Source organism: Microtus oregoni, unplaced genomic scaffold (assembly GCF_018167655.1).
Source record: "Microtus oregoni isolate MIOR12 unplaced genomic scaffold, Mior012 000049F_ref0000343, whole genome shotgun sequence".
NCBI lineage: Eukaryota > Metazoa > Chordata > Mammalia > Rodentia > Cricetidae > Microtus > Microtus oregoni.
This window is the reverse complement of record NW_024543223.1, coordinates 7247822-7271459: the sequence shown is the minus strand read 5'-3', so window position 1 is coordinate 7271459 and position 23638 is coordinate 7247822. Positions and strand designations below refer to the sequence as shown.

The window sequence follows — 23638 nt, the reverse complement described above, 5'->3', positions numbered from 1 at the left end:
ACCCTGTCAATAATAATAATGATGATGATGATGATGATGATGATGATGATGATGATGATGATGATGATAAGATGGAGAACAATTGAGGAACATGGCAACCTCTGGCTTCCACATACACATGCACACACATCTACACATATGTGTGCCTACAAAAACACACTGAGACGATGCAAAGCAATGCCCTGTGCTGTTTATGTTTCTTTTGGTTTATTTGTTTTGTGTGTTTTGTCTGCATGTATGTATGTGCACCACACACAGGCCTGGTGCCTGTGGAGGTGATAAGAGGGTATCAGAGTCCCTTGAACTGAAGTTACTGAGAGTTGTATGTTCCCATGCGTGTGCTGGGAACCAAATCTGGGCTCTTCTGCGAGAACAACCAATGCATTTAAACACTGAGCCATCTCTCCAGCTCCTCTGTAACTGTCTTTACACTTTAGCTCTATTAGTGAAACTGGCATTAAAGAAAAGCTAAATGTGAACAACCCAGTTGGGTCACAGAGGTCACCTCGTAAGTGATGGAGGGAAAGGGGGTCACAGAGGTCACCTCGTAAGTGATGGAGGGAAATTCTGTCTCATTCTAATGAAACCAAGGCAGAAGTCCTCGGATGGGCTGCCTGTTTTTTTCTGACCAAAGCTCTTGTGATCATTAGGGAGAAGTTTCTTTTTAGGGAACTGAGCCCCAAAGAGGGACATAGAGGTGAAAATTTAGCCACTCCCCAAGAATCACTTGCCAGGTGACCTTAGAGAAAAGAGCTGACCTTGAAGTCTCTTCTAGCTTTACGAGTACATTTGGCTAACGTAAAGTAGTGTAATGTAATGTAAGTCCTCCAGAGCTAATCCAGACCACGCAGGCCCAGTGTGGCTTGCAAGGACACCCTAAGTGTTGGTGAAACTCCATCTTCCAAGTCCACGCTCCCCCAGGTAGGATACATCATTCACAGAAGTGTCTTTTCCCTCTGACCACAGCTGCTGACCAAGGACCCCGAGAGCCGCCTGTCCAGCCTCAGTGACATCCAGAATACAGCCTACATGGCTGACATGAACTGGGATGCAGTGTTCGAGAAAGCTCTGATGCCCGGCTTTGTGCCCAATGTGAGTCACAACCTGCCTTCAACAGGTCCCCACCTTGGTATTAAGCATGACTCCTGCCTCTGACTGGTGAACTCCATGAAGGTCACAGAAGTAAGACACCAACAGGTTTATGGTTCACTGAGATCCAAGATATTTGGGCCAGATTTCCACAGGGTTCTTCTCGCAGTGAACTCATAGGCTACTGAGCCCTCTGGCCTCTCCTGCCTCTCTAAACAGGTGCTAAGGGCTGTTAGTGCATATACTGGCTGGTCACAGGGAGACTGCCATCTTCCCGAGCCCATCCTGACTGGCAGCTTCTCAGGAATCCCATGCTAACGCTTTAGAAGGTCATAGATGGACTTGGTGCGCCTGGGTCATGTGACTGTGGATGCGTGGGTGATGAGAGCCAACATGGATGAGCGTGCTCTCCGTGCCAGCATCCTTCTTAGAACTTCCCATGCTTTAGTTCCTTGGAGCTTCACAGCAGCCTCAGGGTGGGTCTTCTGAGGATTGCGGGTGAGGTAAAGTAATTTTCCCAAGATGACCCAGGACAAGGCCAGCAGAGCCGGATGAATGAATGGATAACAGGGCCTCTCTGGAGAGACTTGAGCCCAAATTCAAGCTTTTCTTTGGGAGAAGGCATATACCAAAGTCAAGTGTGTGCAGCAGGGAAGGGATTCTTAGCCAAGTTCAAGAAGTCAATGGTGATGGGAAGAGCCCCGGCCCGTGAGACTCACTGTAGAGTCCGACAAACAGAACGGAGGCCATTGTGTGTACGGGTTCCACTGAGAGGCACAGCCCCAAGTGTCTGCTCCCATTTTCACATATCAGCCTCATTACCCTCGCCTTACAGTTAAAGAAGCAAGGCTCATGAAGGTTTAGTGACTTGTGGTGCAAGAGCCAGGATTTGTCGTAGTTCTGTCTACAAAACCCTGGCTTCCTCCCATGCTCTGGGTGTACCATCACTGACCGGGTTTGAGACAGCACAGCAACCTGGCCAAGCTGGTGTGTTCAGCAAACCCTAGCTTGTGACTTAGGCTTGAAGCTAGCATTCCTGTGGTGGTACCCACATCCTGACACAGCTGAGAAAATACCTGTTCTTGAAGGGGCAGCCCCTGGAAGCTTCTCTGTTCCAGTGAATCCCACCAACAGCCTTTGAGGCTGTGCATCTCACACAAGGGTGAACACAGGGCAAAGGTCATGTGTCATCCAGTCACCCAACTGAGCGTGAGCACTCAGAGGCCAGGCTGCCTGTCCTTGAGGCTGCTCCTGGCCTGGATCCTCTTAACAAGGTCACAGCAAGCCGTGTCCTCACAGGCCTGGGGACACTCAAAACAGAAAGGACTGAATTACTTTTCTAGAAACCCTGAGATAATTCTTTGGAAGTCAGGCTTTCTCATCATCCTGAGTCCCCAGAAGTGAGGGTGCCTGGCCAGGACCAAAGAACGGCAGCGCTGGGATTCCATGCCATAGTCACAGGGTTGCATGACCGAGGGGTGGGTCCACAGATGCCAGCCCTCAAGGACAGTCTTGAACCCCTGATGTGAGAGGGTCTGGCCTGGGTGTGGACAGCTCCAGATGTGGAAAGGAACTGGGAGCCAGAACAGGGACCTGGACAGATGTTGGTCAGAAATGGTGCTTAGGCAAAGTCAGGTAGATCACTATGAGTTTATGATCAGCCAGTGCTGCTTAGTGAGACTCTGTCTCAGCCAAGGAGACCTAAAAAGTTCATTAATTAGAATTTAAATTAAATTATGAAAACCATAATAAGGAAAATAATGAGTATGTCTATAACTAAAAGAATTAACAAAAATAAGTTAAAATTACATGTATAAACAGTCATCACAGGATTAAGATCAGTGGTTCTCAACCTGTGTGTCCCAACCCCTTTGGGATTCAAGCAGCTCTTTCAGAAGGGTCGCCTAAGGCCATCAGAAAACACAGATATTTACATTATGATTCATAAAAATATCAAAATTACAGTTATGAAGTAGCAACAAAAATAATTTTATGGCTGGGGGTCACCACACCATGAGGAACTGTATTAAAGGGTCACAGTGTTAGGAAGGTTGAGACCCACTGATTCAGACACAGGGAATTAACAGGATGTAATCACACACACACACACACACACACACACACACACACACACACACACACTGGGACTGTGTCTCGAAAGGATGCTGTGTGTGCTGGGCCTGTACTGATTCATCATCAGAGAGAAGCATAAGGCATCCCAGGGTACCAACTAATGTCATTGCCAAATGTGAAGATGCCTGGCTGTGTGCAAAAGATGCTCAGCCAGTGACGGATGAAATAACCACAAACCATGCTTTTTCTTTCCACTTCCCTTCAGAAAGGGAGACTGAACTGTGACCCCACGTTTGAACTTGAAGAAATGATTCTAGAATCCAAGCCGCTTCACAAAAAAAAGAAGAGGTTGGCCAAGCATAGGTCCAGAGACAGCACAAAGGACAGCTGTCCCCTGGTGAGGTCCCAGGGAGGGGTTCTGTGGGGGAAGAAGGGAGGTGTGGAGGAAGATTTCTTCCTACTCAAAGGTACATTTCCTTCCCTTTCCTCCTTCTATGTCCTTGGGGGAGTAGTGCCAGGGGCCCCACAAGATACCAGCTCTGGAGATCCTCACGCTCCTTGTATAAAATGGTGTCGTACTGGGTAAAAACCCAGGCACATCCTCCGTATGCTTCAAACTGCCTTAGGATCACTTCCATCGCTCGACACCGTGCAAATGCTGTGCACACAGGTGTTGGGCATTGCTGCTTGACACGGAACTCACCAGCGCAGGCCTAGCTGCAAAGCGCATGAGTGAGACGTGAGGGACAATGACACTCAGCTGGGGCTCTGTGACACAAGTCGGGCTAAGGAGGCTGACTCGCGAGCCCTTCATTCTTGTGGGATTTTGCATACTGCTCAATGCCCTTCAGCTCTTAAGTTTTGTTTTAGGGAAGCCTCTGGAGATTTTGTTTCCCCACATTTTCAGACTGCCGTTGGTTGGCTCTGGGGGTCACAGAGAGTTCACTGTCCCTTTTATTTTATTTTAAAGTAAATGAAATGCCTCCAGCATGTGAATGGTCTCTTACAGTGAAAAATCTCTGCAAAGATGACTGTAGAGGGAGTACCCATACTCTTAGCATCCACACTGGGAACCCCATGAAAAATACAGGGTACCTCTGTCCATGCGCACATTTTAGGAAGGGTCTATCCTGCAAGGGGACACCCACCACCCCCACTCAGGCTGCACTGTGACAGTTCATCACGGTGGGGAAGGCATGGCAGGAGGAGCTTGAGGCAGCTGGTCACAGTGTACCCACAGTCGGGAAGTGGAGAGGCACATGGGGCGGGGGGGGGGTGTTGCTGGTGCTCAGCTCGCTCCCTCCTTTTTATTCATTTTGGGGTTCCAGCTCATGAGATGGCATGACCCACATTTCGAGTGGTTCCTCCCACCCCAGTTAATCCAGTTGTGTGCCCAGAGGTTTGTCTCGCAGGTTATTCTGTGTCCCGTCACATTGTTCTGCCCATCTCTGTCTTTCCCTGTCACATACCTCCACACTTGACAACAACAGAAATCAGAATGCTGGGGATATGGGACTCTTTCTTGACTTTTTATTTTCTCAACCAATGAAATCAGCAGTTTCACCGTCCACACCATAATTTAAAACTACCCTCCCTCCCTTGGGTCAACCACACTCCGCTTACTCCCCTCTTTCTCTGTGGGTGTTTTATGCATGCAGTCTGACCCTTTCGATGAACTCCTTCAGCGCTTTTCTCTTGTGCCACTAACCGTCACACCATCTGCTGTCTGGCTCCCTTAGGATTCCCTGGCTGGCAACCCCATCCTTCTGTCTTTTCCTCCATCTTAACATGGCCTCTCTCTGGGTCTCTGACTCTGGGTGCTCCCCATGCAAGGACACCAGTCATTGGTTTCAGCCCCCACGTGCTATCTTGGCTCACCTTAACTTGAAGAGCTGATCTCAGATGAGGTCATATCCAGATACCAGGGCTGAGGGGCTGGACATACCCTTGCGGGGAGAGGCACAACTCAGTCTACAAGAGCTTCTTCCCCTATAAAATACAGGTTTTTAATTTTTTTTTGCAGTTACCTTAATATAAAGGTGAGCATAACCTCAGATACAAATTGCTTATTTTAGTCCTATAATTTTAAAATAAATAAAACTATCTCGTCAGTCCCTGGAAGTGTCAGGGGCCCATGGTCCTCAGTTAGTCTGATCCTGGAAGGACGACTTGTCATGAGATTCTTGCACTGAACATCTCTTCCTCTGCGTCCTGAAGTGGGTTTGAGTAGCACCCAACTATGAGGGATCCCACACTCGAAAGCACCAGGCATGTTTCATCCTAGAGTAGCTTCTATGATTTTTACCCCTTAAAACCAAGAAACACATTTGTCTGTAGACACAGTTGCTGGCCCTGGCCCCTGAGCTTGTTTCTAAGTCCTGAGTGGCCACAATTCCCATTTAAATAAACTAGTTGCTCTTTGTGTCCCTCTGCTACATCCTCCCGGCCAGTGAGCTGCCATTTAGTCCCCTCTCTGTGCTTTTTCACAGAATGGACACCTGCAGCAGTGTTTGGAGACAGTGCGGAAAGAGTTTATCATATTCAATCGAGAGAAGTAAGTTTGCCTTGCTACACCCAGGCAGAGCCCAACCCCCAGGACCAAGGCCCTCAGCAGAAATGTAGTCAACCCTGGGATCTGTCATCTCTAGACTAAGCCCATCCCCAAGAACTAAGGGTCCCAGAAGAAGGTGGTCCAGTCCCACGGACAGTGAGTGGCAGCCACCCTGGTGCTGGAAGGGAGGGCACAGTGTAACAGTGCCCAGGCCCTGGAGGGAAGGATGCTTCTGGATTTGGAGTTAAGAGCTCAGTTCTAATCCTCCAAAGAAGTGAGCTCTACTGGAATGTAGAGGGATGTGGAGCCCTCAAAGGACCTTGAGGAAAGGTCCTTAGCCTCTCTGAGTTTCCGCATCAGCATAGTAAAGTAAGATGATCCTTAGGATATAGTTTGTGGCACAGAGCCCCGCAGACAAAGATGCTCAGCAGGGCTATGATAGCTGTCATTGTTGTTGTTTGGGGGCTTAAGGGATGAGGCATATGGGAATCTCTACCACCTAGGCAGGTAAGGCATGGGAGGATGTGGGTCTGGGAGTGGCTCTGCAGGGTCTGTCCACCTGCAGGCATTCGCATTCCCCATCACCAGCCGATGAAACACTAAGAAAAGAAGCCTGCTCAAATGGCGTCTGGGACTCAGCAGTTGTGGATGGTATACCACCCATCGAGGGTAGTGGTCCTCACAGGACATAAGCATGACAGGGCCAGGCTTCCTGGATCCCTAGCAACACCAACCACAGTGGCAGCCACTCCAAAACAAGACTGTGCTGGGGATAATAAACTCAGGGGTCCTGAAACTTCAGAAGGAAATTTCATGTAGAGACAGAGGCGACTCAGAAGGCTCGCAGCAGTTTTCTGGGAACTTGGCACCCATGTCAATTACACTCTGGTTTCCATCACAGGAAATCAAAGTATGATGTTCAAGAGAGCACCTGATCCCAGCATGCTCACCTCAAGCAGTAAAGGATAAGGAAAGCACAGCCATCAGAAAGGATGTGAACGCTGTTCTCGGCCAGGTGCCGTGGCTGGTTCTTTATAGTTATTTCCACCTGCTTCAGCATTAATGCTCAGCATAGCCCAGTGTGTGTGTGTGTGTGTGTCTGTCTGTCTGTCTGTTTGTGTGAGTGTGTGTATGAGAGAGTGTGTGCCTGTGTGTCTATGTGTGTCTCTGTGTGTGTGTGAGAGAGAGAGTGTGTGTGTGTGTCTGTCTGTGTGTGTGCATGTGTGAGAGAGTGTGCGTGTGTGTCTATGTGTGTCTGTGTGTGAGAGAGTGTGTGTGTGCACATGTGTGTGAGAGAGAGTGTGTGCATGTGTGTCTATGTGTGTCTGTGTGTGTGTGTGTGTGTGTGTGTGTGAGAGAGAGAGAGAGAGAGAGAGAGAGAGAGAGGACTTGCCTGAAATTATGGTTGAAGCATTTTGGAGTTGAGATCCCACCTAGCTTTACACAGCTTTGGGGGTGACTCAGCCCCATATTCCTCTTCATGATGCAACCCCACACTGACTCTTATTAATATTTTTGCCAATTTAGAGACACTAATGTGCTTTCCAATGGAAAGAAACCAAAGGTGTGTGTAATAAAGATCCCAACTGTCATGATGAGTTCTAGCACCATCTGGTAGATGGTCTCCTAACATGCCTGCTGTGATTATCCTGATAGTATTAAATTACATGGGACTATCCCCCACTATGGGTGGCACCATTCCTTGGCTGGGCTCCTAAATTACATAAATGGATAAGGGGAGCTGAGAGGCAGCTTTCATCTATCCCTCTCCTTCTTGACTGTGGATCGACAGAACCGACTCCCCGAAGCTCTGGCCACTAAGCCCAATGCACCCTTGATCTATTCCATTGCTTTTGTCATAGTGTTTTATCACAGCAACAGGAAGAGAAGCTGAGACATCAGTGAGAAAGTGTGTCAGCTATGGAATACTAGCAGGGTTCTCTGAAGCATGCACACAGAACACTGGCAACTCCCCCGTGAGAACTTGATGTTTTCCATTGACTGACTAGCTGTTATTTTATACCAAGGCTTCTTAGGAAGAAGCCACAGATTGGCACCTGACAGCCCTCTGTGGTGAATTACCATGAAACCCCTCTGGGTAAGGGTAGTCTCACATCCACAGGGAAGTGGAGATAGAGATATTGCCATAGCCCAGGAGACACTGAGGGATGCTCACCATCAGCAATAGCTGGAGGAGGCAGGGAGTAACCCCCAGAGAGAGCTGGACTTAAAACCTCATGAACACAATGGGAACCGAAGATGAATACAGATATTCTGCCTTCCCTCTGGGCTGTTTTGAGCGAGAAGGGGTTGGAGAAGAGGACTGATTAGTTCTTGAGCCTGGCTGGATGATGACAAGAGAAATGTTTCCTGTCAGAAGAAATAGCCCTCCAACAGACTCGAGCTTGGCTGCCTCGCTGAACCCAGAGAGAGTTCTGCCAGAAACAGTGCCCAGAAAGCACAGCTGGGAAGGTCAAAGTCTTGTGTATGAATCTTGGGCTCCCCTCCAACACCTTGTGGCCTCAACCAGCTCTCACATCCTTTCTGCCCCTTTTCTTTTCACTAGAAGGAATGGAGGAGAGGCCAGGAAGGCTGGGGGTGGCTCACCTTTAGTTCAACACCAAGGAGCTGCACCCAAAGACTTCAATGGCTCCCACATTCAGTCTTGTTGATATGGGGACCCAGGGTTTGGTGAGACTGGCTGGGGCTCTCCAGAGGAGGCAAGAGCATTCTTGAAGAGTTTTGAGTTGCCCCAACCAAGTCTTTGCTTTCTGCCCTTCAATTCCTGCCCTCCATCTCCAACCAGATAACCATGACTCGATTTAGCACGGGCCTTTCTGTAAGCTCCTTATCACTTCAACTCTGCTTTGATGTGGTGTGTGTCAGTCTGTCCATTTGTATTATCTGTAGAGAAACAGGACAGGCTGTGTCTCTATCTGAAAATCTTGGGTCTAAGGGTTTGGCATTTGGGGTCCTTCTGACTTTGGTGTGCCATGACTTAGTGCCAGAATTTAGAGTATTTATACCCATCGCTTGGGATTCTCTAATACGAGTAGTTAAGATGCAAGTTTTCTGAGAAATCCAGTGTTTACTGTCATAGAAATAGACAGGCAGACCATCTACACAGGTAGCATTCAGCTCTTCCCATTGTACAGTGTGTAAGTCTGTACAGCCCCTTCCCGTTTCCTCATCAATTACGCGTGTCTGGGTTGTGGGTGAGGCCTGCAAGTGAGTGAGCTCTAAGCACACTCTAATGGTCTTAGCTCTATGCATCATTCATAGATTCCGGAGGGCAGTTCTCACAGTGAGGGTGCCCTGGTCACTCTCTGTCCTGCTCTCTGCCACCTTCAACTGAGAGTCTGGCAAGTGGGTAAGATGAAGAGAAAAATACAGTATGGGCAGGTAGATGGATGGAGGGCTGCCTGTGGGAGCAGGAATTGATGATGGATAGGAAATACATGGACGGATGATGGAAGACAGGTGGTTGATGTATGCATAATGTATGTATGTATGTATGTATGCCTGGATGGATTTTAGGGTGCGTGGACATCTCTGTAAATGGAGAAGATAATGAATGGATGAGTGGAGAGACAGACTAGATGAGTCAATATGACATGTTGTTATGGATGGATGGAAGGTGAGTGAATGGGTGGAGGATGTGTCGAAGCATGAACGGAGAATAGGTAGGAATATAGGTGGGAGTGCACCTGGGATGGGATGACAAACAGAATAGATGAAAAAATGAATGGTACAGAACATGAACATGACCATAGATAAGGAATACAGATAATCAGATTAAAAACTGAATGGGTAAGGAATGTATCTGTTTTTTTTTTAATTTTTTATTGAGCTATACATTTTTCTCCACTTCCCTCCTTTCTGTTTCTCTTCCCTTCTACCCTCTCCTATGACCTCCATGCTCCCAATCTACTCAGGAGATCTTGTATTTTTCTCCTTCCTATGTAGATCCATGTATGTCTCTCTCTTTGTTGTCTAGGTTCTCTGGGATTGTGAATTGTAGGTTGGTTTTATTTGCTTTATGTCTAAAAGCCACTTATGAGTGGATACAGATTATATTTGTCTTTCTGAGTCTGGGTTACCTCACTCAATTTGGTTTTTCCTAGATCCATCCGACTGCAAATTTCATGATGTCATTTTTTTCCTCCGTATAGTACTCCACTGAGTAAATGTACCACATATTCTTTATCCATTCTTCAGATGAAGGGCATCTAGGTTGTTTCCAGATTCTGGTTATTACAAATCATGCTTCTATGAACATAGTTGAGCATATGTTCTTGTAATATGATTGTCTTTGGGGTATATACCCAACAGTGGTATTGCTGGGACTCAAGGTAGATTGTTTCCCAATTTTCTGAGAAATCACCATACCTATTTCTAAAGTGGCTGTAGAAGTTTGCACTCCCAACAACAATGGAGAAGTATTCCCGTAACCCCACATCCTCTCCAGCATAAGCTGTCATCAGTGTTTTTGATCTTGGCCATTCTGACAGGTGTAATATGAAATCTCAGAGTTGTTTTGATTTGCACTTCTCTGATGACTAAGGATGTTGAACATTTTCCTAAGCGTCTTTCAGCCCTTTGAGATTCATTTGCTGAGAGTTCTCTAGGTCTGTTTTTTATTGGATTATTTGTTCTTTCGATGTCAAGTTTTCTGAGTTCTTTGTATATTTTAGAGATCAGTCCTCTGTCCAATATGGAGTTGGTGAAGATCTTTTCCCAATCTGTAGGCTGCCATTTTTGTCTTGTTGACCGTGTCCTTTGCTTGATAGAAGTTTCTCAGTTTCAGGAGGTCCCATTTATTAATTCTTGCTCTCAGTGTCTGTGCTACTGGGGTTATATTTAGGAAGTGATCTCCTGTGCCAATGCATTCAAATGTACTTCTACTTTCTCTTCTTTGAGGTTCAGTGCGCTTGGTTTTATGTTGAGGACTTTGATTCATTTGGACTTGAGTTTTGAGCGTGGTGATAGATATGAATCTATTTTCATTCTTCTACATGTTGATATCTAATTATGCCAGCACCATTTGTTGAATATACTTTCTTTATTCCATTTTATATTTTTAGCTTCTTTGTCAAAAATCAGGTGTTTGTAGGTGTGTAGATTGATATCCGTGTTTTTGATTTGAGGGAATTTTCTGTTAATGGATGGATGGATGGATGGATGGATGGATGGATGGATGAATGGATGGATGGATGGATGGAGTTGCAGATGGAAAGATAGAAACAGTGGTAGGGAAAGCACAGACTTCAGAGCATCCCAGAAGAACAGCCCACCTGTTTCTCAGCCCCTCTTTGGGTTTTAAAAGATGAGCTCTTGCTATATATCCCTGAATTGCCTGAAGCACTATAGATTGGCCTCGCACTTACGGTGATCCCCTGACTTTATCTTCTAAGGACTGGAATTACTGATATGTACCATCCCAGACTATTAGAAATTACTATTTCCAGATCCACACTAGTGACTTCTCTCACACTTATATGATCCTGTTGCCTCCTGCACACCATAAACCCCATTTTAGCTAAGGAAACTGAGGCTCCAAGATGCTAAGCAGCTTCACCAAAGCAACTCAGGGGGTTAAAGCCCAGGTTTCAATTGGGTTCTCTGCTGCCCCCTTGAATGCCTCTCTGTTCCTCCTCTGGCTTGGACTATGCACAGGCAAGTGGCAGCTGTGGTATAGTAAGTGAACCTGAACTTGAAGTCAAAAAAGGGAAGGACACAGACATCTTCCAACTTGTAGCAGGTGACCAGCTGTTAAGAAACACTGTGTTCAGGTTCCTGCCCCCTCAGCATGGCTTTTCTAGGAGTGTCTTGTCAGTCTGGGTGTTTGCTGTCCATATGTTTGTCTGTGGGATTTTTGGCCACTACCTATCTCCTCTTTAGTATAATAAGCTCTGTGAGGACAGAGAAGACGGTTTCTTTGCTGGCCAGCATAGCTCCTGCCCCAGGCATGGCATCCACGGGTATAAACAGAACGAATGTTGCATGGGTTCCACCAACCAACTCTACTGGCTGTGAACATCTGTGATGGCTCATAAATACCACAGGAATTAGTAAGGGTGGAATTATTATCTCTATTTTATAGACAGAGAAACTGAGACTCTGTGTAATTGGTCACTCACCAGGTACACCCAAGTGGAACACTGAGGACTCCCACAGAGCCGTGCATTCCTGGGAGGGGAGGACAGAATCCAGCTGTCCATCAGGAGTCTGTCACAAGTGTGTGGCTGCACCCATCTGGCCATCACTAACCAGGTCTGTGTTGTGCTTGTTGCAGGCTCAGGAGACAGCAAGGCCACGATGGCCAACTCTCAGACCTGGAAGGCCGAGTAGGCAGCCAGGTTTCCAGCAAGCTGCAGGATGGTCGAAACAACAATATCCTGGCCCATACGTGCCCCCGGGGCTGCAGCAGTTAGACTCTTCTGCCCAGATGGCACCCTATCTGCCCTGACACCCAGAATCCCTCCTCCATGCCCTGTTGGTCCCCATCTCACCCCTTAAACATCAGATGCAGAGAGAGCTCTGTACTCAGATCTGGTGAGCCTGGGCTCTGGTCCCTGCTTCCAACTGATTCGCTGTGTGACCTTAGTCAAGTCACACCTTCTCTGTGCCTCAGTTTTCTGCATCTCTGGAAGGGGTTAAACAGTGTTTTGTCCTGTCTCCAATCACGACGTTGTAAGAATCCGATTGGACTGCAGATATCCAAACTCTCGGGCATTGATAAAAGTGTTTATACATGTAAACTATCTCAACATTTGAAGTGTCTGTCCTCCTACCCCCAAGACAATTTTAACCATGAGAACTTTCCAATTTGGCCCATTCTAGCTTGTTAGATGATACTCTCATCAATATAAATAGCTGGCATGTTTGCCCCTCCTATGGGACTCCCAGGTCTCAAAGCAGCCAGGAAGAGTCATCCACCGACTTCCTGGTCTTCTGGAATGGTGCAGCATACAGACCAAGCCCAGGGGTTCCATGCTGCAGGCGTGCCTCTCCCTGACTTGTGGAAGCCTCCCCCAACCTTGGGATTTCAGCAATCACCAGCTCTTGCCATACCACATAGTTCCCATGCTGGACGGCACTCAGGTGCATCTCTGGTCATTTCTCCCTGCCACAGAGTGTTGTGGGATCCCAGAGATGACTCATCCTGCCTCAGAACCGCAGCCCCCAGCGTCCTTCCAGGTTTTCCTTCCCAGGGATAAACAACAGGCCAGCTGTTCTGTAATTCAAAGGCTGCCAGACTGGGGAGATGGAGCCTCCGTGAAGCCTCTGCTTAGTCCGTTGTACATGGAAGCAGGATTACTAGAGAAGAAAAGTATTTTATGACCTGGCCAGGGATCTGTTCACGCTGGAGCTGAGGATGCTGAGGCAAAGAAAGCTGGGGTTTTGCGGCCAATTGGCAGCAGCTGCCAAGACTGGAAGACCTCTGCAAGTCACGTGATTGCTCAAGGGGCTGTTTCCTCACTTACAAACAAGAAGGAGAAGGTTGGCCTTTCAGAGTTGTTACAGGCCTTGATAAAGATCCCATGTGTCACACAGGGATGACTGACAGCCAACAGCCACCTGTCATCACTCTCATCTTCCTCCTCATCTTCCCATCATCAGCATCATCTTCTCCTTCATCCTCCTCATTATCTTCTTCATCATCATCAACCTCCGCCTCCTCCACTGGAGGTGCTTTTGACAACGAGGCAGGTCTGTTTTCTGTGGACCAAGGATCCTCCAAGTTTACATTTGGTTTTCTTTTCCTACCTGGAGCCTCTGAGGTCTAGACATCCCTGGTGAGAACAACCATTTTCGCTTTCACATCCATTTCTGTTTTCTACGTATCCACTGTGAGTTGTGTCTGTCAGTGTCATCTCTTAGGTTTCGTGAGAGAAATTTTAATGTATGGTAAGGTTTTATGCTTTTCTTCAAATAACAATATTTTACCCCAACCCCCTTAACGGAGTCTCCTTGCATCTATCTCCTGCCCACTCCATGTCTCCAGGCCCTGTCTGCCCTTTCTGCCCTCCACGGTGTCCCAGCTGCTTTTTCTCTACACTGTGACCTGGAAGTTTTACAATTTCTTGTTGGGATGAGCTCACGAATGAGAGGCAGGGGTGGAAATCGCAGGGTGGGGAACCCTGATTTCTTGGCTCTGTGTAAGTCCGCGTACCTTGTTTGGAATAAATAATCACTCAGACATTCCTGTACGACTGCTCTTAATTCCAGGGTGGGTGGGATGGACCTTTTTATTGATAAGGGGCTCAGATTTCGTCAGAAGCAGAGATGGAGTGAAGGGTGAGTTAATCAGCTTTCTACCACTGCAGCAAAATGCCTGAGATAACTAACTTAGAAAAAGAAAAGGTTTCTTTGGCTTCTTTCTTTAAGGTCTGTGGCAGCATACAGCAGGAGCATATGGTAAACTGACTTACATCAGGACCCAGGGACCAGAAAGGGTAATGAGTAGTCAGGGTTCCACTGTGTCCCACAAAAGCATGCCTAGTGATCTAAAGTCCTCCCTCAGGACCTCATCTCTTAAATGTATCACTCCCTCCAAACACCAATGTTCTAGGGCCAAGCCTGTAAAACCCAGGCTGTCCAGATTCAAACTACAGTAGGTGGGGTTCTATGCCAATGACACACCAACCCAGATAAAACTGGCTTTTAGAGGGTCTCCCCATTTGACTCTAATTTATATTATTACTGTGTGTTTCTAAAGAGTCTATCCTGGAGGGTAGAAGTCCAGACTATGGTGCACATAGACACACATTCTTTCTAATGTCTTTGAATTGCCGTCTGGACCTCAAGCACATAAGGGCACAGAGCCAATGTCTGCAATGTTTATGGGATTCGTGACTTCCATCCTCTCCACTAGAATAACTTTCTGCTTTCACCTGTGTGGGCCATCACAACCATTTCTCAGAGGTCAGTGCCACCTCTGCCAAGTCTCTTGGCACCCACGGCAACACTAATCCCTGCCAGGCATAGCTCTTCTCTGTGAACTTCCATGAAAATTCTCATAGCTTTCACAGAACATGCCTGGCAAGGGGAAAGCAACAGCTTTTTAATGAATGGGATAGGGAAACCCACCACAAACTGCCTGCGTAGCACTTGCTTTGGGCAAGACGGCCCCACCCATCCCCTACCCCCTGTACTTCCTAGGGCTTTCTCTCCTCCATGTCATCAGGGACTGGCCCTTTACAGAGAAACCTCTTCAAGAGGCCAAGTCCCAAATGAGTTTCCATCTCTCTCTTTCTTCCAACCTCCATTCCCAGAGTGCATGACTTTGGCAGAAAAACAATCAGATTAAGCGCATTATCCCTCCTTTTGTGTGAGACCTGCCTGGGGGAGGCACAAAGAAACATCTACTCACCACAGACAGGGCGCAGACAATACACTGAATGAATGATTCCACCCAAGTCCAATTTGGTGAGCCAGTGAGTGTATTAGGGTTACTATGGGACACAAAAACCCAGCGGAGCGTGAGTGATGACTCATGAATTGTGTAGTCTGAGAGCACTGTGAACAGCTGCAGTCTGCTCGATGGATGGGAGACTCTCCTCCCTTTAGCAATCTGAACTGCTAAACCTTGGGAAAGGAAGGGGCTCCTGAATCTTGTAAGCTTTAGGAACTTTCCAGCACTGTATGGTTTTTACTTCCTAACACCTGGCACCTGAGGACTCCTCACTCACCCAGTTGGATGGATGTGGGAACCATCATTTTAGACAGTAAGGCTATACTATTTGGGCATTGTGGGCTTCTCAGCGATGGTCTTTAAACCTGAAAGTCCGAGGTTCACACGTCTAGGAGGCCTGAGACTCTGCACTGCTAACAAGCACCCAGAACTCATAGATCGCATTGGGGAGGTACCACACCGCAGCAGCAAGGACCTGGAGCCTCTGCTCTCCATCTAGCAGGCCACCCTGCTGGTGTCTGTGCAATCTAAGGCTGCTTTCTCCCTACAGTGTCAACCCCAAGTCCTTTCGACAGAGACTTTTGTCCCAGAAAACTGAAACATTTCCCAGTTGACCCAGAAAACTTTGTGGCACTCAGTCTAGAAAACACCCTGGGTCCATCGAATTATAAATGCAAATGCCATCTCCCTATGAAAGAAAAGAATTCCCCCAGTGGAAAAGTCCCTCACATGACAGGAGGTGGGTAAGTCATGAGGGTAGAGCCTTCGAGAATAAGATTTAAAAGGCCAGAGGAGGCTTGTCCCTTCTACTGTGTGAGGGCATGAGGAGAGGGATGCACATGAAGCAGGAAGTGGGTCTTCACATACTGAATCAGCCTTCGTCTTGGACTCCTCGGTTCCCAGAGCCATGGGAAACAATCTTCTCTTATCCCTAAGCCACCCAGTCAGGGCTGTTATGTTACAGTAGCCTGGACACACACGTCCTATCCCAAGCCAGCACTTAGTAATTAAGGGTAGATTTGGGAGGTCTCTAGCAGAATTTGATGAGGATCAAGAAAAAACAAAGTATCATCTTACTGCTCGGCTTTTCCTATCTGTCTCCAAACCAGCCACAGAAGACTCTCAAGAAAGCTTGGGAAACAGTAGCAAAACAGGCATCCAACTATCTTTATCAGTAATAAGCATCTGGAAACCTGCGCTGAGTGTCAAGCAGAAGCGGGAAACACAGAAGCCAAGTCCTAGCAAGGTCTCCATCCTTCCCAGAACTTAAATTTGGCACCAGCAAACTCTGGGTATGAGCTTAGAAGCCCAGCTGCTGGGAAAAGAGACTCCACTGATGGCCCAAGTCCTGACCCATTAGAAGAGAAAGCCCTATCTCACTATGGAGGGATGGGTGAGTATGAGGGGCAGACAGACCTAGCATTCTCTTTTGTTAATGACTAACCTTCATTAAAACACACACACACACACACACACACACACACACACACCTGGCGTGGCGGCTCGCATTTTCAATTCCAACACTCAGGAGGTAGAAGCTGGTGGATCTCTGTGAGTTCCAGGGTAGCCAGGGCTATATAGTTAGACCTTGCCAGAATGAAGGAGGAGGGAGTGGAGGAAGGAGAGAAGAATGGGAGGATGAACCATGGAACATTTCAACTAAGAAACATTCTACAAAATACCTGAATGTTATTCACCCAAAGTATTAAGGTCATGGAAGAAAGGACAATGGGCACCGGTTATGATTTGCCTGAGATGTGGGAGAAGTGACTGCTAAGAAATGAGACAGCTGGTGGCACCACAGAACAAAGAACGGTCACCAGATGAACACGTTCCTAGTTCAGTCAACATTAATTCACTAATGTGAGTTTCTTCATTTGACCCATATGCCATAGTTATGTAAGAAGCTCACCCTGGGGGAAGGTGAGTGAATAGCATTAGGGAATTTTAATGCAACCTCTGAAGCCTTTGATAAATCTAAAACCATCTCAAAAGCCTCTGAAAATCTGTCCACAGAAGACGGGACCTCTACCCACTCACCTTTATTTCGTCTACCCTTGTCCCTCATCCCTCGTTTCATTTTGTACAAAACCAAAATGGGAGTTCTACTTTCTAAAGCAAACAAAGAGGTGTGGAAGTTGAGACAAAGTTCCTAATGGTAGGCATTATCCGAGCTTCCACAGAGAGAAGTGTTACTCTGTCTGTCTGTCAGTCCCAACCTGACAATCTGCCCCAGCCTGAAAGATGCCATTTCATGACACAAAACTCTTGGGTCAGTCTTTCATTTGGAGGGGGAAGCCCAAAGACCCAACACACTCAAACAACAAGTCACAGAGTCCGGAGCTCCTCAGCTTGGCCCAGTAAAGCTGAAATTCATGTGTGGACCAACAGACACTGAGGGGAACCGATAGCCCCAAGCAGGGATGCCAGACAGAGCACCCCAAAGACACAGAGCAATTGGGAGATGAGTGGGTAACTCTAGAAGACTCAGTTCATTTCCTGTGACATGTTGGGGAAGATATCGCAGCTGAAAAGCCGCAGAACAAACAACCCTAAAACGGGAAGAATGGAAAGGGTTTCTGGAAATTAAAAATATATTGTCCAAATTTTTAAACAAATTCCGTAAAAGCCTGAAGGGATAAGGGAAAGAAACCACAAAGACCCATCAGAAAAGGACCAAGCAAAGTCTGACTAGGAAATGGAGGCCCAGAAGAACCCCGAGTTTACTACTAGCTGTGAGGTGTGCTGAATGCTTGCTGTACAGTGCTCCTGGCCACAGCCTAGTAGGGGGGGTAGTTAGGGCCCCCATTTCATAAAGGAAGACCCTGAGGCAAAAAGAAGAGGGATGCTATGTGAAGGACCTACAGCTGCTGAGGTGGAGAATCAGGCCCCTGGATCCCTTCTCACACCACAGCCACAGCCGCTCCTCCCTGTATAGTCCGAAGCTGCTCACTCGGTTCAATAGATGGGCATATTTACAGAAACAATGCCACCAAAATTTCCCCTGGCTTAAAACTTTTAGAACCAAGCCACATACCAAATGCAGAAGTTCCCCTTCTGCTTCATAAGCAAATGAAGGTGCAGCTGATAATGATTAAAGAAAAAGAGAAGCTGGACTGGCAAAGGGATGCCAGGAGCCACCTCAAGGGAAGAAGCAAAGCTCATTCCCACCTCTTGCTATGGCCATTTGTCTTATGGGGACAATTGCAACAACACAGTGAAGTTCTTGGGGTCAGATCTAAATGAGGAGGCACCAGAGTTAAGGTAATAGGGGACCCCTTTAAAGAGTTGGTACGTGGCAAGTTCAAGATTAGGTTCAAGGGCCTTGGAAGGAGCCTGAGAAGCTTGAAACTTAAATTGTTTTCTATTTATAGTCAGTCTTTCCTCTAGTCAATACACTGTTGACACGAAGTCAAGAGGACTAGGGAAGCACAGAAGAGGGAAGATGACCCATAGGACAAGTGGGCGGCACCTGTTGTGCTTCAAGATGAAGACAATAGTAAATAATATCCAAAATTATGCACATATATGTAACTGTAAAAGCACACCTAGAGGGTGTGTGGTGGCACCCAAGGAACTTTCCCCTTTGTTTCATTTCATCCCATTCAGGACCACTTTGACGGTTCAGCTTTATTGTCCTTCTGACTGGCTTTAGAATCACATAGGAGATGCCCCTGGGCATGTTTGGGAAGCAGTTTTCAGATCCATGCTGCATGTGGGCAACACTAATCTTTGGACTAGTGTCATGCACTTAATAAAAGTGGAAGAACAAACTGGGTGGTGATGGCACACGCCTTTAATCCCAGCACTCGGGAGGCAGAAATGGGTGGATCTCTGTGAGTTCAAGGCCAGCCTGGTCCATAGTGCAAGTTCCAGGACAGCCAGGGCTACACAGGGAAACCCTGCCTCAGAAAACAAACAGCAATAAGGAAAAACAAGAAAGCAAACTGAGTGCCACCATTCATCTCCATGTTTTCTGACTGTGGACGCAATGTGACCAGTATCCACATGCCTCAGCAACCATGCCTGCCCTGCCAGGATAGACTGAACCCTAAAACTGTGGGCCAAGGCAAACCCTTCGTCCTTTAAGGCATTGGTCACACCTAGTACTGCTTAGCTTTGACCATGACCGCCAGGATAGACTGAACCCTAAAACTGTGGGCCAAGGCAAACCCTTCTTCCTTTAAGGCATTTCCCGCGTCACACCTAGTACTGCTTAGCTTTGACCATGACCATGTGATGCCTTCATAATGATCAATTATTCCCATGATACTGGTCTGGAATGGCAGCCTCCTGCCTCAGCTACACACTGATCGCCAAAAGCTGAATGGTGTGGGAATAGACTAGCCCAACACTTCTTTGGGTGACACAAAGTTGGAGATGTCACCCCTGTCCTCTACAAGCTTCAAGACCAGAGGAGACTGGACAGCACCTGCTCTCACACACCTGCTCGGTGGCTTTCCCCACAAGCTCATACATTCCCCGCTGGCCCGTTCTGGGAACACTTCTCAAATCAGCTGTGTGCACAGAACCCTTAGCTCAGGCTCTGCTTCTAGGAGAGCGTGGCTAATGGGGAGAGGCCTGGTGGTGTAAATGATAATAAAAGTACAACAGGGAGACAGCTCAGACAGTCTTAACTTCATAAAGCCCAGGGAGAAAAGATCATTGTCTCAATCTAATGGCAACCAGGTGTCCCTGCAGAGGGAGGGCAGAACCACCTATTATCACAGATGGATGCTGTTGTTGAAGAGATTTGCTTCTGCCATGCTCTCCACCTGCCTCACCACTGACTGTGGTTTAGATACACTAAGTATTTTGGAAATTGAGTCCCATTGAGAGGCATGTAGAGGGAGGAAACTTAGTCCTGTGGTGTTTAGAGGTGGGGCCTCTGGGTGGTGATTGGGATTAAATTGAGGTGGATCCTGTGGTTGAGTATTGGTAGCTTTCCAAGAAAACAAAGGAAGAATGGAGAGGTGGCTCCGTGGTTAAGAGCATTGGCTGCTCTTACAGAAGACCTGGGTTCGATTCTCAGTACCCACATGGTGGCTCAAACCCATTTGTAACTTCAGTTCCAGGAGATTGATGGCCTCTTCTGGCTGCAGCAGGCAGCAGGAGCACACATGGTGAACAGACATACACACAGACTAAAGACCTAAAGACGATAGGAAGGAAGGGGAGGAGAGACAAGTCCTTGGAAGTCTGAGGCAGAAAGATCTCAAATCTGAGGCCAACCGGAACTACACAGCATGTTCCAAGCCTCAGCTACACAAGCAGGTGTGTAGCTACGTGTCATGCCTTGTACCACTTGGGAACTGTACCAGCAGGAAAGTCATCATCAGTTCTTTGCCCTTGACCTATGACCTCCAGAACAAAGAACCAAAGTAAACCTTAACCCCTTAAAACTTACAAACTGTGTGTTATATGCAGCAGAATAAAAGACTGTGACAGCCATGGAATGTTCTTCAATATTCCACTTCTCTAAGGCCAGATGCCAGCTTCATATCCAGAGCCACCTGTGTCAACATGGAATGGCAGATGGACAGCCAGCTCTGGGCTTGCCCTTGGAGCCTCGCCAGCTCTACAGACAAACAAAGCACTACGAACAAGCCCACTCTCCCATTCTTCCATCTTCCTGTCATACAGAGGCTCCTGAGAATAGGTCAGGAACCAGGAGCAATTCTTTAGATGGTCTTGTCTGTTGAAGGGTTTCTTTTATTGTTTTCTTTTTTATCTTCCCCGAGAAAACAGAGCCTGACATCAGTAAGAAACTGAAGATGACAAGCTTACAGGATAAAAGGCCCCTTTCTCACCCTTCCAAGCTTTGCGGATGGCTTCTGAGAGCAACCTCATGATGAGAGAGGAGAATGGGCGGGGTGGGGAGGCAAAACAGAGACCTCACCCCTGAGGTAGTCTGATCTAACAAGACATTTTCCCACCCAAGTGACTCCCCTGGAGCCTACAAATGTCTCCTCATTGCCTCACAGAGTCCTTGGGGACAGATATGGAATTCATATTACTTTGTCATTGCAAGATTAAAATACTTGAAATACAGGGAAATTAAAAGACTTTCCTGGGGATACTCAGATAGTCAAAATGCCTAGGATAGAGCCCTGTGCTGGTTGGTGCTGTGTCAACTTGACACATGCTAGAGTCACCTAAGCACCTCAGCTGAGAAAAGGCCTCCATCAGAATGGCCTATAGGGAGTTCTCTGTGGGAGAACTTCCTTAATTGATGACTGTTGTGGGAGGGAGGGGCCAGGGCACTGTGCACAGCTGGTCCTGGCTGGTATAAGAAAGAAATCTGAGCAAGCCAGAACAGTGACCTTGCAGCAGCAACCTTCCTCCGCGTTCTTTGCTCCAGGTTGCCGCCTTGAACTCCTACCCTGATTTTCCTACAGGACAAACTATAGCCCATAAGCCAAACATGCCCTTTATCTCCCAGGTTGTTTCCGGTCAGTGTTTTATTAATCACAGAAACCCTAACTAGGATCAACCCAGTGCTGCCTAACTTTTCCAGTTTTTTTACTTGTAGTAATAGGGGCGGCGGGGCTGCGTTCCCAGCACCCCGCCGCCTGCTCGGCTAGCTTATGCCCCAAAATAATTACACAGACACTGTATTTTTTTAAGCACTGCTTGGCCCTTTAGCTCTAGCACTTACAGGCTAATTCTCACATCCCGATCAACCCATCTCTCATAATCTGTGAGAACCGGTCTTACCGGGAAGATTCTAGCCTAGTCCATCCTGGGTCGGAGCTTCATGCTGGGAGCGGGGCATGGCATCTCTGCTGAGGCGTCTGCTCCGGAGAGCAGAGCTGTCGAGACTCTGACCTCACTTCCTCTTCCTCCCAGCGTTCTGTCCTGTTTTCTCCTCCCACCTATCCTCTAACCAATAAAATGGGCCAGGGCAGTGCTTTTATTAGCCAATGACCTTCCTCCATCATTTCCCCTTTTTCGGTTTAAACAAAAAAAAAAAAGGCTTTAACTTTAACATAGCAAAATTACATATAACAAAACAGTTATCAAGTAAAAGTTACAATAATCTTTATCATAACTAAGGAAAACTATAACTATAACTAATTATTCTTAACTCCATCAAAGACTCCAGAAAGATATAATATTACCTAAGTAAACAAGAACTAAGAAACTTCAAACTCTAGAAATGACAAAGACATCTCGCTGCCTGGACAGTCACCCAAAGTTCTTTTGTACCGTTGGGGCATCCATCTTCAGCCTTCAGGCCCATGGTATCCAGCAGACATTTCCATAAAGCAGGAAAATTCAAAGTCAGTTCAGTCACTATCTGTTGTGTCCTGCAGAATGTCTCGCAGACTCTTTCATGAATCAGGAACCCCGAAAGATCATCTCACCTTAGGCAAGTTCAGTAGTCCTCTCTCTGCGGGTTCTCTGTGTCCAATTTATGCAATAGTCCAGGCAAGAGCAGTTTCTTGCCCAAATGGCTATCAAACTCCATAAGGTGCCTCTTTGATGCCCATCTTCCTCTTGAAGTACATTGGTGCTGCCAGGAGCAGAGTGTCTCATTGTCATGAAAAGTCCTCAGTTATTAAAACATTAAATGTCCTATTCTGTAATCTTTAAAAGACATGAAGAATGTCTATCTAAAATATATCTACACACATCTAGAAAATATTAACTAACATGATTACAAACTTGACTATTATTTATGATTATCCATCAACAACCTATATTTCCTAATTATACATTACATTTTAATAATGAACTACACAATCACAACACCTTAATCAATATCAGAAATACATATACATATAACAAAATTGACCATAAATCTCTATCAATAAAGCAAAATCTATACTAATGCAAATTATTCATACCTATATCATATCCCCCTTTAAATGTAAAAGAACATTTATAAACATTATTTGGGAATATGGGCGCAGTTATTTCTCTCCAAACTGCTTCCTGCTGAATGGGGGCGTCGTTAATTAGGTCTTTCATGGTATAACCTATGTGCTAGTTTCATCTCAGTTGGCAGTTGAGCGAAGCAATTTTTTGAAGGCGTTCACACCAACCCTTCAGGAGGGCGTGGTCTATCATACCAAATCGGAATAGAAGAAATGAACAGCGTCTCATCCTCTGTGAAAACAAAATAAGAAACTCCTTTCCAAAGTATCATATCCTTAGATCCAAATTCAAAATATTTATTTTGGATTGGTTCAGCAACATTTATAAATAAATATCTTTTAGCAGCTGTTGCTCCTTTCTCAGCATTCAAACAATTCAAAGAGAGCATAATAGCGTACAGTATCAAAATTCTCTGTCTATTTTCCATCTTTCTACAGCTTTGTTTTAACCTCTATTTTGTTTATTTTTACTTTTAACTCTTTGCTTTTTGAGACAGGTTCTCTGTATCTTTGACCTGAAGTAACTCTGTAAACCAGGCTGTCTTTGAACTCTCAGAGATCCGCCTGTCTCTGCCTCCCAGGCATTGGGATTAAAGGTGTACACTACTACACCTTGAAGTCACAGAG

At 46.6% G+C, this 23638-nt stretch overlaps 1 protein-coding gene across 1 annotated transcript in view; it reads left to right on the top strand.

Moving 5' to 3' along the window:
• Stk32b (serine/threonine kinase 32B) overlaps nucleotides 1-13894 on the top strand; it is a 239953-nt gene extending 226059 nt beyond the window's left edge. The window contains exons 9-12 of the mRNA XM_041636396.1: nucleotides 967-1092; nucleotides 3428-3559; nucleotides 5652-5716; nucleotides 12009-13894. Coding sequence (XP_041492330.1) covers nucleotides 967-1092; nucleotides 3428-3559; nucleotides 5652-5716; nucleotides 12009-12147 — 462 coding nt within the window. The 3' untranslated portion in view covers nucleotides 12148-13894. The remainder of the gene's footprint in view (nucleotides 1-966; nucleotides 1093-3427; nucleotides 3560-5651; nucleotides 5717-12008) is intronic.
• Nucleotides 13895-23638: the final 9744 nt, after the last annotated feature.